Raw genomic sequence first — 18,618 nt, forward strand, 5'->3', positions numbered from 1 at the left:
TGAAGGTAGGTGGGGTAAATAAGCATCCAAAAGCCTGCGGTGATCTCAGGTATTCCTATCTAATGCCTTCTTACTTTCCAAAGAACTTTTATCTATAGATTCAAATGCTTAAGTGTACATTATGTAGAGAGCTGAACAACTGGGGCTTAGCGAGAAGAGAATCTGATAAGTTGACTTATCAGATTCAGCTACTAAGCGCAAACCCACTAGTAATGACTTCTTTACCAGAGGTTCGCCAGGGATACTTCTGAAGGCTGACTCCAGGCTGGGTGGCTCTGAGTGAGAGAAACTGGACTCAAAAAGATGATTTAAGTCAAAACTTAGATACCTTAGCTTTCTTATTTAGTTGCATTGTTTAAAAGCACGAATTTAAGCTCTTGTTAATTTTTAAACCTTTTCAATAGAGTGATTACCCAAGCAATGTTTTTGTACTACTTGGGCAACAGGTATTGTAGGTGTGAATGCTTTATTCTGCATTCTTTACCTGGTATTCGTGAGTAACTCCTACATAGTGAATGGCTAGTACAGCTATGTGTATTAGCAGACTGGTATTTGAATCACCAGAAGAGTTTTGAGACCTGTCAAAGGTTCCATAGCATATTACTGTTATGCTACAAATACGAGTTCAGTAGTCCAATACTGGAGAAGAGAAGGAGGATTAGCTTAGATCTTTAGTTCTACCTAGCATTTCATCCTGATAATGATATTCTGGCGTGTGAGAGGGTGGTAGCAAAAGGGTACAGACCAGAGAGAAGGACTTGGATGCTTTTAGGAAAAAGAAATAATGAAAGTGGAGTCTTTTTTAAAAAAAATTTTGAGAAACGCTAAACAAATTTGGTATGTTAAAGTTAGATAAAATATGACAAAGAAGACATAAATCGTAGGTTTCACTGGACTTGGTAAAAGCCTAAATGTCAAGAGTTTAAACTGGGAAGAAATACTGTGGACCTGGGTTTTCAGAGATATCCCTTTATATGGAAGTGTGAAGTTCCGTAGGGAGAAACATCTAGTACTGCTTCCAAATCAGAACATTTGCTATACGTGTTGATGTTGACTCAGAGTGTCAAAATACCTGAACTCTTTGGTTCTTGACGAACATCAGAGTTCTAAAATCTTTGTGCTTGCATATGAATGCTACAATTAAAACTACATCAGAGAAATTATTTTACCAAAAATTGTCTTCTATTTTTTAAAAGGACTGTTCAATAATAAATGTCTTTGTATAAAGATTTACTTTGAACCTCTTGAATTAGTAAACTGAACAGAAATTAACGCTGGTGATATTTCATGCTAAAGAGGGAAAGGGTTTTGGAACTTGCCATTCTTCAACTTCTGGTATGCTATATTGGCAGCCTTGTGAAACACTACTTGCTCCTGTGATTAGTGGAAACATTAGTTGCCCACAGTGAAAATTCTTGTTGGTAAGAGGTGCTGATAATGTTTAGCAGATCAGACACAAAGATACTCTCCATTTTGCAAGACTGGTATGTACAAGTGAGTTAATGTGAATGATTTAGTACCACAGGGAGTAGTAACATACAAATGACACTTGCTTCTGAACTCTGCTTTTCTTTTTTTTTTTTTTTTCTTTTTTCTTTTTAATATCTAATATGACTATAAATGTAAGGCAAAAAGGCCTAGCAGCTGCAGTAGAAACTTCAGGTGCCATCATATGTGCTTAGAAATACGCAAACTTGTCCTTCTAAAATCAAAGTATACCATCAAATGTAACTTACAGTACTTTAATATTATCAAGAAGATAACTTTGCTTTAGATTCTACCAATAATTAATGTATTTGTTTTTTCCACTTAAGGTATCTAGTGGACAGTCGCTGGTTCAAACAGTGGAAAAAATATGTTGGTTTTGACAGCTGGGACAAATACCAGATGGGAGATCAGAATGTGTACCCTGGTCCTATTGATAATTCTGGACTTCTCAAAGGTAACTGCTTCTGATTGTGTATTAAGCCAACATGATTTTTAGTGCGAATTTCTCACAGATTTTTTTTTCCTAGTTCATAGTATAGATGAATCTCTGCATTTATATAGATGAACCTTTTTGATTTTCAGACAGTGACAAAGGAACAGGAATAGAGATATCTTTAATGATTCATTAGTTTATAAAATTATTTAGTGGAACTTCTTTGCAGTGGTAATAAAATACTTAATAATGTACAAATTATTAGTCTGTAATGGCAGTTGGGACATGGAATTCAGTCAAATTCACAAACAACTGGCCTGATTTCACCAAAACTTTTTCAGTTTAACCAATTCAGTTTAAAATAACACTTTTAAAGCTGAACAGTAAGGTTCCTTTTGTCAGCGAGCTCCAAACCTTTACACTGATTCTGGAGCAATTACGGAAGAGTTATTAAACAGTTCGGTGATTGTATAAAGCATTCTGAAATGACAGAGGATAATTTTATAATCCTTTATGGAGTTCTAAATTTGGTTAAATTCTGCCGTTGTTAAAATTACACAGATCTGACTGACTCTTACTGAACCTAGTCAGATTTGTGGACATAAGTCTCAGAAAACTTTTACCGGATATTTTAAAAATTAATCCTGTGGTCAAATTTTGTATTTAATGTTCAAATATCAAAATGCTATGAAAGCTATTAATATTTAATCTGCAAAATATAGTGAATACAAAATCTTTTAGATAATTTATTTCTCTCTTTGTAGTCATTGATAGTATAACTGCTACATAATTTGTAAAAATTTGTATTCATATATGTAAACAACTTCATGGGCTTTATGGGGGTTATGGTGAACTACGACTTTCTTCATACAAAACCTCTTAACCAGAATTCATATCTCATTATTTAATGAATTATATGTTAGAGATAATCACCTCCTTCATAGGACTTGTTATACCATGTTGCCCTAGTTGTTGGTTTAAGTGACTATGCGTGTTTGACAGTGACTAGTATCAGTGCTTTTGGGGAAAGTGCTTTATTGTCACGTGCGTGTGCACGCTGTCCTCTACCTACAGACTAAAAGATCCTTTTCCTCCAGCTGGGTGGCATGTTCTGTTTTCTGAAACATGAGGGTTTGGTTCTTTTGTACATTTCTGTAGTAAGTCTTGTAATGAGGCAGGTCTGTTTAGGTGTTACTTTTTTTTCTCAGCTGAAATCAGATGTAGCAAGATCCTTTTTAGCCTCAGTGAGGCAGCAACAGATTATTCTCTCTTCTGTGTCCACCCACTCAAACAAGGTGACTTCTAGATGTGCAAAGCACTGTAGTAGTTAATTGGGATTATTGGTAACTTTCTTAATCTACATACATGTTCTGATTATGTTTGAAGTAGCTGTGGATATGAAGCCTGTGTTAGAGTTAGAGGTTCAAACCTGAAATCATGTTAGCTATTTTACTTTAAAATTCCTGAAATATGGTTTTCTTACTATCATATTGAAACTGCCCCACACCCCTTTCAAAATAAGTACAGCCTTAGGGTTTCTGAAAGTATGGCTCTGCATTGGCAGTGACAGTATGCACGCAGCTACTGTCTGACATCTGCTGTTGCTGTGTGAAGGCATTTTTAAAATTAAGAGCGTTAGTGCTCGGTCAGTAGGAGCCATCTAGTTCACGTGCTGCAGAAGAACAATTCTCTGCTAGAATTCTTAGCGTAAACTGAATGTGAAAATGCTCATGCTTTTTAATCTTGTCTTTGGCACTTAATAAAACTGTATGCTATATAACAGTAGTTGCTCTCATACCGCCCTCCTGAAGTGTTAACTCTGGAATTTTGCATCTGATATAAAGAGTATAAAATAAAAATGTGCATGCTTTCTCAGATATTCTGTGGCGTAGTGCACTGATGAGGGAAAACTATTATTAAATTCAAGAAATACTCATTCCAGGAAACTGAAGCAATATGTTGTGCTTATATTATTTAAATACTGCTCCCTTATTTCCAGAACATTTGGATGAAGTGAGAGCAATGCAAAATAACTGCTACAGATTTCAGTTAATCTCAACATACTCAGAAATGTTGCTGAATATAAAGAAATGCACCCCTACCATGTTCAAAAGAATAGATCTATAGTCAGCTTTAGATTGGTGAAGCAAGCACAAGGAAATTATCATTCAGGACAGTTGACTGCTTACCACAGAAAACAGTTTTGCATATGAGAGGCTCAGTTATCAGTGTCAGAGGCTTCTTTGATGGAAATAAGGGTCTGAAAAATTTATGCTAGAAAAAAGCTAGTGTTTTTAGAAGGACAGAATGGTGGAATCCAAACTGCATCTTCTCTCTACAGACACCTGTAGTAATATGAAACCAGTGCAGAAATACAGTATGTGTTTCCTACATGGTAATTGGACACAGAGATGTTTATGGATTCCTCCCCACCCACTACTCCCAGTTCTAGTAGAACCGTCTGTAGTGGTACTGTCAACCACCATATGTATATTATTGAGGGGGCCAAGTAGTAGAATTGGTGGTACAAGTAACAGCTTGTTTCAACAGGAATTTCTTGGATACAGCTCCTGAATATAGATTTTGGGGTATTTGGGGGTGGTGGAGGTTGTTGTTGGGTTTTTATATTTGGCTCTTCCTACTAAGTCATTTATGTGATTTTTATGAGAGAAAAATGCATGCAAACCACACTGTACCCTCTGTCGGCTCACCAAGTTGTCTTCTGAACTGCAGATACTACATAGTATGGAAACAGGATCTTTTTGCCACCAGCTAATGGTAGTAACTAATAGCACACACTTAAAATACATGAGCTGAGAAGAATGTGCATCTCCCAAGTTTCACTCGCATGTGAAAGTACTTAGCTGGAGAGAGAAGGAAAGAGAGAGTCAACACAAGTGATAAGCTAACAGGGACAAGAAAGCTATGTGTCCTTCTTTGTCCATGTTTCCACCATTTGGGGGATTAAAGCAAGAGCATTACTTTTTCCCTTATATTCCCATCAGATCACAAACCCTTTAAACTGACTTAAGATATAGCAAATGCAGGTACAATGGGAAGATTACCAGAATCTTGGTAAGCTGGAATCTTGTTTACTGTTCCAATCAGAAAGTGACTACATCCCTTAAACATATCCCATAAATGTCCTCAGCAGTGATGCCATCCTACGGAAAAGATCATATAGAAACACATTTCTTAAAATTCTTATACCAAAAAAAAAGTCAGATAGCGATTATTAAAGGACCTTTCAATTTAAGGGTTTTTTTTAAAATGCTTAAAGACTTTTTTTTTAATTGAAGTAAGTAATGTTATGCTCTGTTTCCTAAATCTGTACAGAGGAGAAACGTGAGAAGTATAAACATATGATCAAATGAGGGAACTTTAGGACCTTTCACATGCATATAGTGTGGACTTATTTTTCTTCTTGCAGAAGAATGTGGGTTACAGTATTCATTTTGTTTAGGAGTATTATTTACAAATGATCTTCTAAGAGAAAGGCCAACACCTGAAGCAATATGAGATTATTTAAGATTACTTTTATACTCAATTGTGTACTTTCTGCAATTCAATCACATAAAACAATGAAAATAAATACATGATCTATTTATTCTCATACTTCTGTGTTAAGTTTGCTATCCTGCTTCATTTTTTGGAGCTGAATGTGCGAGTCTCCCTTTTTCTCTCCTTCTATATAGAGGGATGTTTGCTGGCCTATAGTTGTATACTTCTAAGTAGAAAGACAGCTGTCCTCATGGAAGCTCGCAGTGGTTCCAGGTCTGCAAGGAATTCCTACACATAACAGCTATCATGTATCTTATTACTATAATACAGATTGAACCAAAGCTAAAAGCATGCTATTTATATGAGAAATTATCAAACCATGCTTCTTTCAAGTGCTGAATCTCACTGCCTCTGCGAAGAGTTTTATAGGGACTGTTTTCCAGAGTCTGTAGGATTCTTTAAGCAGGAGAATTGTACTATGTGTTTCTGCCAGTTTGGCATGGGTGAATGACTTTGAACGTTGTCCCAAACCTACTGCAACTGCCCATTCCTGCATTTACAGTCAAGGACGCAGGAGTAGCGTGAAATGGAAGTATCCATGGTGGTGGGGGAATATGTACGAAGTGGGTGAGGAAGTAAATTGGATTCTCGAAGGCTGTGATGGTATGTGGTAACAAGATAGAAGCTTATGATTGCAGGAGGATGTGGAGTCCTCATTTGGATATGTGAGAGTAGGAATACTACATGTAATAGATATGCCATGCAGGTACTGGATAGCTTACCTAAATAGTTTCAAAATAGTTTTGCTTTGAATTCTGTTATACTGATAACATAATTGTGACCTAGAAAGTACTTTGACTGCTATTTATATTAAAAATAGTGTTTCATTAAAAAATTAGGAGTTAACAACATTCAAGTTAAAATATCTTTCTTTTGCAGATGGTGATTCTCAGTCTCTCAAGGAACATCTCATTGATGAGCTGGACTACATCCTTCTGCCAACTGAAGGCTGGAATAGGTTACTTAGCTGGTACACACTGATGGAAGGTCAAGAGCCAATAGCACGCAAGGTACTCTTAAATAAATTACTCCCTGGGATGAATATGATTCAAATACAGTCCTGCAAATAATAGCAAATACACAGGAGTTGCACAGAAATCTGTTAGGAGTTGTATTTGTTAGGAGATCATAAGTCCTGGCCTATGATGATCACTTAGACATATCCTGCTTTAGTTGCTTATATATATCTAGTTTTTATTTAAATTTTAGAGACTTAAGTTTTGAAACTTGAGAAGGATACAAAGGATGTGATACTGTTTTTGGTTGGGGGGGTGTTTTTTTGGGGGGGGGGTGGGGTTTTCTTTTGTTTTTTGAAATAAGACCTTAATTCTTCAAGAAGAACTTACTTAAAACTTTTAAGTCTAAAAATGCAAATGATTTTGCAAAATAAACATAAACCCTAAAACTCTATTGATGGTATTAGTGAAAAGTCCAGCTGTTGCAATGTTAACACCAACAGAGTATTTGGTAGTTCCTTTTGTGATAAGCAATCTTCTCTGTTCAGCAAATTGCTGATTTTTCTTTCTTTAAGCAAAAACCATATCTCGACACAAGCAATAGTCCTCAGTCCAGTAGAGGCAGTGGCCCTTCATCAATGTGAGTTGACATGGAATTTTTAACATATAGATGTTAAATATTAACATCTTGAGCTACTTGCTCCAGCATTTATCAATTTTTACCTGTTTATTGAGCAGATAATCTTTTTAATTTAGATTATTTCTTAAGATTTTCAAGATAGTGATTACAGTCGCACCCTTTCTGAACTGAATTACCAAGTTTTAAAAAAACTTTTGGAAATGTTTGTTATTTCAAATTGATTGTTAAGGAATACTTTTTCACTTACAGGACTCTTTATTATGATTAGAATTTAGTTTGGTATAACTTTCGAATAAGTGCTGGATTTAGCTGTAGAAGGAATGTTGTGTCTTTAAGATTCATGTGGTCAGCAAAGGAAAAGAAGTTCAAGAGCTGAAAACTGAATCACTCTTTTTTAACCGTCTTTTTAACACTGCTAAAGAATAGCGAACTGAAACTGTCTAGAGGTAGCTGCTTAGCACAACTTATATAAAACTTGCTTAGCATGAGTAGCTAAATTTGCTGAAGCCTTAGGCCACACTTAGATAAAATAATGAACTTTTACTTAGTCCAGTAAGAAAAGGGCCTCAGAGCTGGTTCAAGCTAGGAAGATAAGGAAGTTACAAGCAGTCTGCATTCCTGCGTCTCACACTCCGAAAGGGAGGGTGTCTGCAGGAATGTGTGTCTGCAGGAATGTGTCTCACACTCCGAAAGGGAGGGTGTCAAGGCTTTGAAATAAGACCAGTGCAGGGCATTAGGACCTTGAGGGACAAAGCCTTAGCTCACTGCTGGGGCAGTGTTAATTGTTATGATTTAGAATCACCTCCTTCTCTGGACCTTAAGACACAACAGTAAGACCCAACAAAAACAGAGGTACAACCGTCATCAGAGACCGCAAAAAACAAAAATAAGGAGAAAAACAGCTTACCTCAGAATGACGATGAGACCCAATGAGGAGCGGGAGACCCCAGACCAAAAAATTACTGTTGGTCTAACTACCACATGAGGGGTGGGAAATATAAGTTGAAAAAACTATAATTGCCCAGGATTTGTTTATGTTAGGGTCCCTCTTAGGAGGCACCCAGCTGGAGCTGTAATTATGGCACGCGCGTGATTAAAATTTAATTTGTTTTGATTTGGCTCTGAACTTTACTTGCGGGAACCTAGGGTCGAGCCCTGTTAGGGTGGCCGACAAGCCTAATTTCCATAACAAACACAATAAAATATTTTTTTAAAGAGACATCCCTGGAATGTCTCTCTTTTCTCTAGTTCTGTAAAAGCTGAAATCCATTAAGATGGCTCTCCTTCTTTAAAGATATCTATTATTAACTTGTTACTGTAGTTCCTGTAGATGGATTTCACCAAACTGGATGTTCTTCTTTCTTCCTGGAAAAGTACAGGTTCTGTAATTTTTCACTTTTGTTTTCCTCCCTATCAATGTAGGGGGAAATGGAAGGAAAGAGAAGGGAAATTAAGAGTAGTTTGCCTTCTGCTCAGAAGGAACTAACTGGAAAAATATTTGGAGTAATGAGTAGCCGAGTAGACTGGCATAGATTCATTAGTTTTTGCCAATATGAACAGTAGTTATCATGTGAGATAATGTATTCCTGTTTAGATAAAGAAAATTTTCTTTGCTTTTCTCATTTGTTTATTGATTTCTCTTGTCCGTCTTAGTATTTTTTCACAGTGGTGGGGTGATGCTTTTCTTTCATCCTGTTTATTGCAGCAACTTTTTTTTAATGTGGAACCAAATTTTAAATTGATACAGCGTTGTATATGATCTGTGTTGAACAACATTATAAATTTTTTTAATAGCATTTGAAAATAATATTAGTATTATATCAGTTTTATCTCAGAAGTGTCTTAACACCACTGCACAGTTTTGTTTACAGCAACTATTTCGTTGTTACACTAATAGCTGAAAATCCCAGTAAGCTGCCCAAATTAAGATGCATTTTAATTTAAAATGTCATGGTTGACAGTCATTATAGATGAGGCAAACTACTGAATAGCAGTAGAATCATTCACCTTTTATGCACGTGCTATAGGAAAAAAAAAAAAGTTATATTGTTCAGCAGATCTCTCCTAGCAAGTAGTCCTTTTTTTTTTTTTTTTTTTTTTTTTTAATGCTGTATTTGTCAGATGTATCACATATCAGGCTGATGGCTATTTTCAGAGCAGTCTACATGACTAAGTACTGCAGTTACATTTGGGAAGATCAAAGGGAAAAACACTTAAGAGGTGACCCTGAATAATTTTTTCTATGTTTTACCTTTATAAAAAAATTTTCCTGTGTACTTTACTGTTTTGTAATAGATGTTACAAAAATGAACATATAATAAACTGTAATGAGTAGGTGAAATTGCAATTAAAATATTCAATGTCAGAATATAGCTGAAAGATCTGAATTGTAGGTATTTGTTTAGAAATCAGCTCTGTGTATCCAGAATTTAGTAGTTCATCTTTTTGATGTGTTCTTTAACTGTCATTATAAAAAGCCGCTCTTCCTGTTTTGAGGAAATAGCATACACTGAACGTGTTTCAAAACTATAAAAAACCCTTGTTTCTCTTTTTGATTAAATATGCATGTTTGATTTTTCACTGTACGTAACATTTCTGAAAGGCATGGTGGTGTCTATACACAGGTAAGATAAAATCATGAGAAAATTTTACTTTTCAGGTTACTGTATTTTTGAAAAGTTGTAGGAGTATTTTAGTTCTTATTTTTGGCATTTATTAAGTGTCTTAAGTTACCTGAACTTTAGTTTCTTGAAGAGCTCTTAAAAATATTTTGAAGTATGTATATTAAAATATATTTGGACTGATACCTAATGCCAGTCTGTTTTTCAGGTGGTTGAACAGGGTATGTTTGTAAAGCACTGCAAAGTAGAAGTATATCTAACAGAATTAAAGCTTTGTGAAAATGGAAATATGAACAATGTTGTCACACGAAGATTTAGTAAAGCTGATACAATAGGTATGTGCAATTATTATTAATGATATAAGATTGTTACATCTTTAAATGGTACTTGGTAGCAAGTTCTGGATAAATATGTCTCTAGGAAAATGACAGATGAGTATTGTAACTATTATGATGGATGGGACTAGTCTTATTTGGATCAAAAGTAAAAATTCATCAATTTGGACTGTTTTGGATGTTAATACAGTTCTAAAAAAATTTGTTTTATTATCTACACATCTGTGTTAACTCTAGAGTTTGTGCTTTTCAGAGAGCGAACAGCTAGATGATTTGCATTATCTTTATTGGATTCCACAGTGCTTTTTCTTGGTTTCTGGTGTGTGGGGAAAAAAAAAAAAAAGTAGCTTTGCATATGTTTTCATTGATGCCTTTCATTAACCAACACTTTTAGTCACTTAGAAAGGTATATTGGGAAACTCAGGAATGAACGGAATTGGTGCATTAATGGCCATAGATAACCTATAAAGATAACATTCTTTGAGCTGTGGAATGGCTTTACGGTAACTGAGTTCTCTGTTAAACTTCTACCTGATCTTTATTTGTAGTTATTTTTCTTGTTCTCTGAGCATTGTATGTCAATTTTTTGAAACCATATTTTCACAAAATGTACTTGTTCTGACTGTTGTTTTTAGAGACACATGCAAAGATATTATTGATATATTCGTGTATCTGTATATGAGATAAGATCCTTTCAACCACCTGTATTTGTGCAGTTAGTGTTGTTCTTTTATGCCAAAGGCATAAAATCAAGCCCAGCCATTACCCTGTTATTTGACAGCAATGTAGTCTTTTCAGTGTCTGTTTCTATTTACATTATGAGTGGTCATGATCATTCCTTGCTTAGTTCTTTGAAAATTGCTTGCTTAAAATACAGATCTATTTTCCTTGGTCAGAGTTTAATCTTTAAGTTAGACAAACAGGCAAGCATGTACTTGTATTAGAATAAAAGGTTACAAATTATGAAATCTGTCCTTCAAACAAAGCCTCAGTGTTGTATGTTGATTTACGTTTCTGGGGTGTGATTTAACTAAGGAAAATGTACTTTATTTTGTAAGCAAACCTAGAAATTTAGAAAAAACAATTTAATGTCATCCTTCAGGAGGACTGAATACAAGCTATTTTGCAGTGATGCTGAATTAAATTGTATTATTGATACCACAGATGGTGGATGTATTTCTGATGTTTTCTTTCAGGGCACTTCAAAATGACTGTTTCTTTGGAGGTATATTTGTTTTTTCTTAGCACAGGGAGAATTGTAACTATGAGAATATTCTCATACAGGATAATAAGAAACAGTCAAGCTCACTGGCAGCTCTGTTCCAAGCAGTGATCTTATTTGTTTTCCTGAGATATGGATGAGATGTTCTTGGAAGCCTTAAAAACATGCCCTTTGTGAAGCTGAGTCCTCTTATGTGCAGCAGCATGGTGGGCCATTGTAGAGAGGCCATCCAAAGAAGGTTATGTCTTAGAAAAGGTAGAAAAATTGAGAACAATTTAAAGGGTGAAAGAATAACCTATCCCTGCGCTGTTTATCTTATGCTCCCTTAAAGAGAGTGGTGGTGGGGTTTCTGTCCTTACTTTTAGTGTATTTGAAGTAGTCCTGCAATTCATCAAATGTATAGCAAAGATGCTCATTTTATCAATAAAGAATATGCAAAGGGTATCTTACAGAACCTTAAATATTTTTCACCCTTGTTTGCATATGCCAGTGAGGAGGGGATGCCTGTCACCATTTCATTACAGTTGCAAAAGGCTTGTAGCACAAAAGAGTTGGTATCAACCCCATTGAAGTGAGTAGGTATAAGGTACTAAGATCTTTTCAAGAAGTTTGAATATTTCTACCTCTCATCATAATTATTTATATTATTTACTGACCTCTGGAGGTTAGGACAAGAGCTTCCTTAATTCACATCCACAGAGGCACGTTTGAAGACGCTTATATACTCTAAGCGGAAGATGTATTCATCTGCCAGTCTTCAAATGTGTGTTATTCCTAGAATTCCTTTGCTTTTCTGCCCAAGTAGAATTATTTTAACTAAGCTAAGTCATATGTGAATAAGGTAGTACAAGGCAGGAAAAAACTAATTATAGTAGACAAGCCTAATAATGACTGTCGTTTTTCTTGGGGTTTTATTGGTTACATCTAGTGTGTTCTTTGGACCTTCTTGGAGATTTCATACAATTGAGGACTCTGACTTTGGAGTCAGTGCATATTAACTTTGAGGCTGGTTGATGACTAAGTCTTTGTTGTTGTTGTTGTTATTCTAAGAAGAAAATGAGCTAGACAATAAATGTACTTCAGGAAGCATTTCTGCATAGCTATTCTAGCTAATCCTAGAGAACTTCAGGGCTTCTGAGTGAAGGCATGCTAATGATCTCTTCAGGAATCTTATTTATATGAATGTATGATTAGTCACCACCTAATGTATAGGCCTTTTCCACCTTTATTGAAGGGTTTTATAAACCACAAAATGACAGAGAGGTGACAGAGACTGTCTATAGCTTCTGTCATGGTCAGATAGGAGTCAGGTTCTGTGATGCCATAAAGTAATTCCAAAACTGAACTGATACACTTTTCAGAAGATTACAGCCATGGCTATACATCTGATGAGCTTTTGGACTTTTGCTAGCGAATGGTCTTGGCAAATGGCTTTATGATTAGTCTTTCCTGTTTCTGCAGAACAAAACAAAAATGTTAAACGTGCTGCCCTTGAGGACACTTTGTTCTGGGATCTGTGACTAGCCTTTCTCTTCCTTAGGAAGCAGAGATTACTGTTTCACAACACTCATTAACATCTTCAGTTTCCTTCAGACAGTATTTGAGGTATCACTAGCCTTTAAGAGTCATGGTGTACTTGTATTAGGATCTACTGAACTTCTCCAGCGTCTCACCCAGGCTCTTCTATGTAGCTGTGCAAAATAGTAGTTTAATCATGCAGGGGTTTTCTGGGAGCTGTTTCCTTTTTAAGAATAAGGGTAGGTCCTGTACAGGAACCATAACACTTAACACTTGCAAATTGAACCATCTCAAGTTTAAAACTACTCTAGAATCCCTGTATAGGTGATGGAGTGAGAGGCGTCTTCAGAGGGCAGTTGTTTCTAACTCTTAGACATGATCATAGTGTTAATGTTCTCATACATAGGGCATGTGTATATCATTGCTAGAGCAGAACCCATTACAATATGCCTCAAATCTTACATCAGTGTAATGTGTTCATTTATACTTGAACAGGCGTGTTCATTTTGGATCATAAGCCAACACTTCAGTGATGCCATCTCAGGGGGAGGGGACAGGAGGGAGAGGATTATAAAGTGTACATTGATTAAGTTAATGTAAATGTATTAAAGATACCTTAGTTTCACAGTCTTCAAGTAGCATAGTGTCCAAGCAAAACATGCTCTTCCCAGAGACTTGGATGTATGTGTCTATTGTATTGTCATCTGATGGGATAGATGCTTCCTGTCTCTTAACAGTTCTCTTACAGAAGATATGGGAGTAGTTAATTTCAGTACTTGCTACAAATGAGAACTGCAATGATCACATATTTAATGTATCCATGGTATTAATAAGAAAATGAAAAAATATCTTTTGTAAAATTCATTTTTCTAGTGAAAGTCATTGACAAATTTGGAATATTTAGGAAGATTGTTGCTAGGTAAATTTATTCTTCCGTTCAAGTATAATGATTTAAAATCATTGATAATTGATTCAGACAGTACATGATTCTTTAAAAAACAAAAAAAAACAAAAAACAAAAAAACAAAAAAAAACCCAAATTAGTTAACAGCCTCTTGCCTTGTTCATAGCACCTACCTTGCTACATATCACCTCAACGTTTGCTTTCATACTAAAAGAGTAAGTTAACCAGTGTAGAGGGAACTTGTATTCAATTACCTACAATATCTACAAATACTGTATTGGCCAGTTGTGTCATGCATTTCACAAGCCAACAGTTGGATTTTTACAAGATACATCTAAGTTTTAGATCTTGTTTTGACTTTTCATATTTGTTTTAGGAGTATTAGAATAAAAAATAGTAATCTTAAGTAAAGGTGGAGGTGGGAGGGAAATGCTAGAGAAGCTGAAACACTGACATTTTTATCTTGAGACCTCAGGGGAGCATCTTACAAAGGGTTTACATTGACCATTTTTATTATGGTTTTCAGTGATCATGAGGAATACAACTTGCACAATTTGTTTAGTATAGACATTATTTTTGTGTTAGCTGTTGTGAGAGTTGACGGTTGAAGGCTTTATGAATGGGCCCATTAAAATCATCTAAGTAAAGTTGCTATGATGTAGCAGTGACTTAAGACATTAGCTCATATGATGATTAAGTTCTTAAATGTCAGTTTTAGACAATGGTTATACTACCTCAAAATTATATAACGCTGAATATATTTCTGGGGAGCAGAAGCTTTTAAATCTTTTTATGTTAAATCTTTCAGGGACCTCAGATCTTTCATGATCTTTTCTAAATAATTCTTTATTTTTCAGAATAGTCTTTATTTTTCAGAATAGTCTTTATTTTTCAGAATAGTCTTTATTTTTCAGAATAGTCTTTATTTTTCAGAATAGTCTTTATTTTCTGTGAGTGCGCAAATTAGAGTTTATGCATATGTATTGTGGTGAGTGATAGGGGTAGTAGAAGCATGTGAAAACCAAAGGGATTTATTTTGGGGAGAAGGACCGAATGACTTGCCTTCCCTGCCCCTGGTTTTGCTGCCAGTCTCACTTCTAGTCATTGCCCACCCGTTTACCCTCCCGTGTTACCACACTCTTTGGGAAACAAGTAAATGGGTACCTGTGAAGATCCTGTCATCTGTTATTTGCGTACCTGGCATTTTTTTGGTCTGCTTTGTCAGCAGTCTGGTAAAGGAGAATCAGTCAGGAATAAAGTAGTCCTCAGACTATATCCATCTTCTTAAAGACATGCCAGCTGACAAATTCCTGCTTTTCCTACAATATGATATAATTGCATGTTTATTTTTACACTTTTATCTGTATTCTGGATACAAGAAAAGAGTAGGTGATTCTTGTGCTTCATTCAAACTCATAGTGTTTGTGTACCGAAATGCTAAACTTGTATTCTTTCTCTTTCAAAACAGACACAATTGAAAAAGAAATAAGAAAAATCTTCAATATTCCAGGTGAAAAAGAAACCAGACTGTGGAACAAATACATGAGTAATACTTTCGAACCATTGAATAAACCAGACAGTACCATACAAGATGCTGGTTTATACCAGGGACAGGTACTACATATTATCATTTCTTTTTTTATATGTCTTAATTTTTGCACATGAAAATGTAACTGTACTCAATGAATTTTCCTTATTTTTAAGTGAATTTTACCTCCTGTCCTAATAGGTTACGTTTGTGATACAGGATTTTATAAAGAAATTCATCAAAAGTCATTTCTGCATGCTTTTTCAGGATTGAAAATGAGTTTCATTCTGGTGAATGTAACACTGCTGATGTCAATTTGGTAAAACCTAAAATAAAATGTTCCTAGGATATAAGATGTGTTCCTATCATGCAAACCAAGTTTCGAATAACTTATTATGTACTCTAAAAGAATAAATCCTCTACTCTGATTCCAGTGTCCAGATTTCAGAAAGTAATTAAGAAAAATGGAAAAGGTTTCAGATAAGACCTATAGAGATTAGAGCTGGAAAACCTGCTTTACCATGAGACTATGTCATGGCCTAAAAATATCTTGTAAAAAATTTTCCCATAGGGACATTTTGGGGAAGATTTCTTACAAGATAATTTTTTTTTTAGCTTCTCAGATTAATATAAATACAAATATTGTAGTTAAAGCTGTACAAATGTAAATGGGAACTGACTGGACAATTTGAGGGGTGTCATCATTAGAATAACTTTTCTGATGATTACATTGATTCTGTATTATGTAGTCTTCAAAGGAAATTGGATATTTTTTCAACAGCTGTAGTTTATGCAGTCCTGTTACAAATATGAATGGATGAAATCTGATGGCAGTATTTGCAGGCGAGATTATATTAAAATATTTCCTTTGCCTTAAAATGCTTAACACTAACTTACCTAACAGCAGCGTTTATGCAGTGCTTTAGTTTCTTTTATGGAAAGGAAGGTAAATAATCAGTGCACCAAAATAACAGCTTGAACTACTGTACCCTTTTAGCTTCATGCTGCTCACACTTAAACCCTAACGCAGTTAATTTTCGTAATGTGCAGGTCCTGCTGTAAGAGCCCACATCTTCCATGAAAGATTTGTGTCAAAGATAAAACTTGTAAATTGCCTCTATCCCAGTGAAACATTAACTATGAAGCATGCATGGCTTGAAATTAGCCATAAAAAGATCTACAGGTAACATCTGTACTAGCAGCAAAACAAATATTATTCAAAACCATGGTTTCTGAAAATGCTAAATGTCATGGTAAACCCTGTCTGTCTGGGTCAGTTGCACTTGCTGACACACCTGACGTGGTTGTTTTTCTTGTTAAGCCTTCTAATCTAATAATAGTTATTCTGACTATTAAATTCTATCCAATCTAATAGTTTTTTCACTATCTAATACCAAATTGTGTATGTGATTATTAGGAAGATTAATGTTCTGAAATTTAATTAATGTTTGCAAGTTGGTTTCTGAAGTGAGCTTTTAAGGGTTCCACTCAACTCTTAAGTCTAACTCTTCCTTTTAATGGATAGTCTCTGATAGCCAATGAAAGGAAATGTTGGCTGTCTTAGAGCACTTATGACCAAAAATAGCAGACTACTCTTTTCCATGTTTTTAGGTGGTCGTGTTAGAAAGCTGTTTTCAAGTTTCATGTGTTAGTGTGTTCAGAGTGAAAATGTGATTTCATCTTCAAGTGACAGCGTGATTTATACATAAGATTTTAAGCATTAGTACCTATGTGAATGTTTATGCCTTTGTGTGTCTATACACTGACACAGTGAAACAAGGCAGTTATAATCCTGTCATATGAATGTACAATTATGCAGAATTAGTTTCATTTGAAACTAAGTTAGATTCAGCTTAAATTTTGGAGTCTAATTGCCATTCAGATGATTTAGGCTGTCCTGCCTAGCTTTCAGCTGTCAATCCAGAAAGGCATGAGCTTTTTGTAGGTCCTGTGTCATATCTGCCAGCCTAGGCCAGATATCTCAAATACCCAACGGCGTTTCAAATGGCACTTGATGCCTGTGTTTAGGACTGAGTGTTCTGTACTCCCGTTTGTACTAGCAACAACTTGAATTAAATGAATTTCATTAGCCAACTGTCCTGCTGGGAAATAAATATTATATGAATGCTTTTGCAGAGAATACAGGAGTAACCACATAGGTAGGATTTTAGGGATATCAAGGCAGCAAATATTTTCCATCTGTATAGCATATGAGGCAAAATTCCCTCAGCAAAACCCCTTCCTTAACAGGGCTGTTGTATGGACGTATGATTTCTATAGATTCTGTTATGACACTGCAGTTCTTTTTCTAACCAATGTGCTGCTTTGTCTTTAACTCTGAAAAAAACTATTATGAACTTAACAGACAAAACAGTTTGTCTACCTTAGATACTTAACGTGGCATCCCAGTTGTAATGGTAACTTCAAACCCTAATCTCTTTAACTGAGTTCTTGCTACATTCTTGACAGGTAAGGGCTTGCCATTTTATCCCTGGGGAGTTAAAGCATAGAAATAGTAAGCAACTTGCCCAAAGCTGCACAAACCTGTGGGGGAAGGAGGACTAGAGCAAGAAGAAATTCATGAAATTGAATAGTGTATTCTAGAGCTTCAGGAAACTATGGCTTAAACATCAGTCTTTTCTGTCTTGGTCATGTGTCAGCAAACCCATTAAAAAGATCCTCATTGGAATAGAATGCAATCTATTGATATTTTTATTTCAGTTTTCTTTATTTTACTTTTTGTGGTAGGTGCTGGTGATAGAACAGAAGAATGAGGATGGAACATGGCCAAGAGGTCCTTCAACTCCTAAGTAAGTTGTGAATTTAAGTCATGTTACTTGATTATAGCTTAAATATTTTCACTAGTTACTTTGCTTTAAAAACAAGTGGCTCTTTGAAAGTGATATTTTATTTTGAAAATCAGCTTTTAAAAGTCTTAGCTGAAAAATGCAAATACTGTATTTGTCATTAATATTAAACATTGTAGAACATGACTTAAAATGATGGCTTCCTACATACACATTGCATAATTCTATTGACTTCAGCTGGTGATATGCTTTGACCTGTTTAAAATCAGAAAAAAATCCATGGTAGAAAACTATAAAACTTAGTTGATTTTAAATTACTGTTTTAAAGCATAGTATGTCTGTTAGGAGAACATGGTGTTTTATCAGTATTTTTATTAAATATTCTCAAAGGTAGTTTATCCTTTTATCTGCAGCACACGATATTTACACACAAACATTTTTTTAAATTGCAGTCTACATCACCAGGATGTTGCCTGTTTTTTGTTGGGGCTGTCCTCAGTTGTTTGTCTTTTCTGTTCTTCCTGTCACCATTAACAGCAGCACCTTGATAGTGGAAAGAAAGTAGGAAATGACTTGTGTGGGGAGGGGTTTTTTTGTTTGTTTTG

General features: G+C 35.3%; 1 protein-coding gene across 1 annotated transcript in view; it reads left to right on the forward strand.

Moving 5' to 3' along the window:
• Window positions 1-18,618, forward strand: part of USP15 (ubiquitin specific peptidase 15) — a 66,818-nt gene that overhangs the window by 13,223 nt on the left and 34,977 nt on the right. Inside the window, exons 2-6 of the mRNA XM_026092360.2 lie at window positions 1,815-1,942; window positions 6,362-6,492; window positions 9,908-10,034; window positions 15,147-15,292; window positions 17,955-18,016. Coding sequence (XP_025948145.2) covers window positions 1,815-1,942; window positions 6,362-6,492; window positions 9,908-10,034; window positions 15,147-15,292; window positions 17,955-18,016 — 594 coding nt within the window. The remainder of the gene's footprint in view (window positions 1-1,814; window positions 1,943-6,361; window positions 6,493-9,907; window positions 10,035-15,146; window positions 15,293-17,954; window positions 18,017-18,618) is intronic.

This window comes from Dromaius novaehollandiae, chromosome 1 (assembly GCF_036370855.1).
Source record: "Dromaius novaehollandiae isolate bDroNov1 chromosome 1, bDroNov1.hap1, whole genome shotgun sequence".
NCBI classification, from domain to species: domain Eukaryota; kingdom Metazoa; phylum Chordata; class Aves; order Casuariiformes; family Dromaiidae; genus Dromaius; species Dromaius novaehollandiae.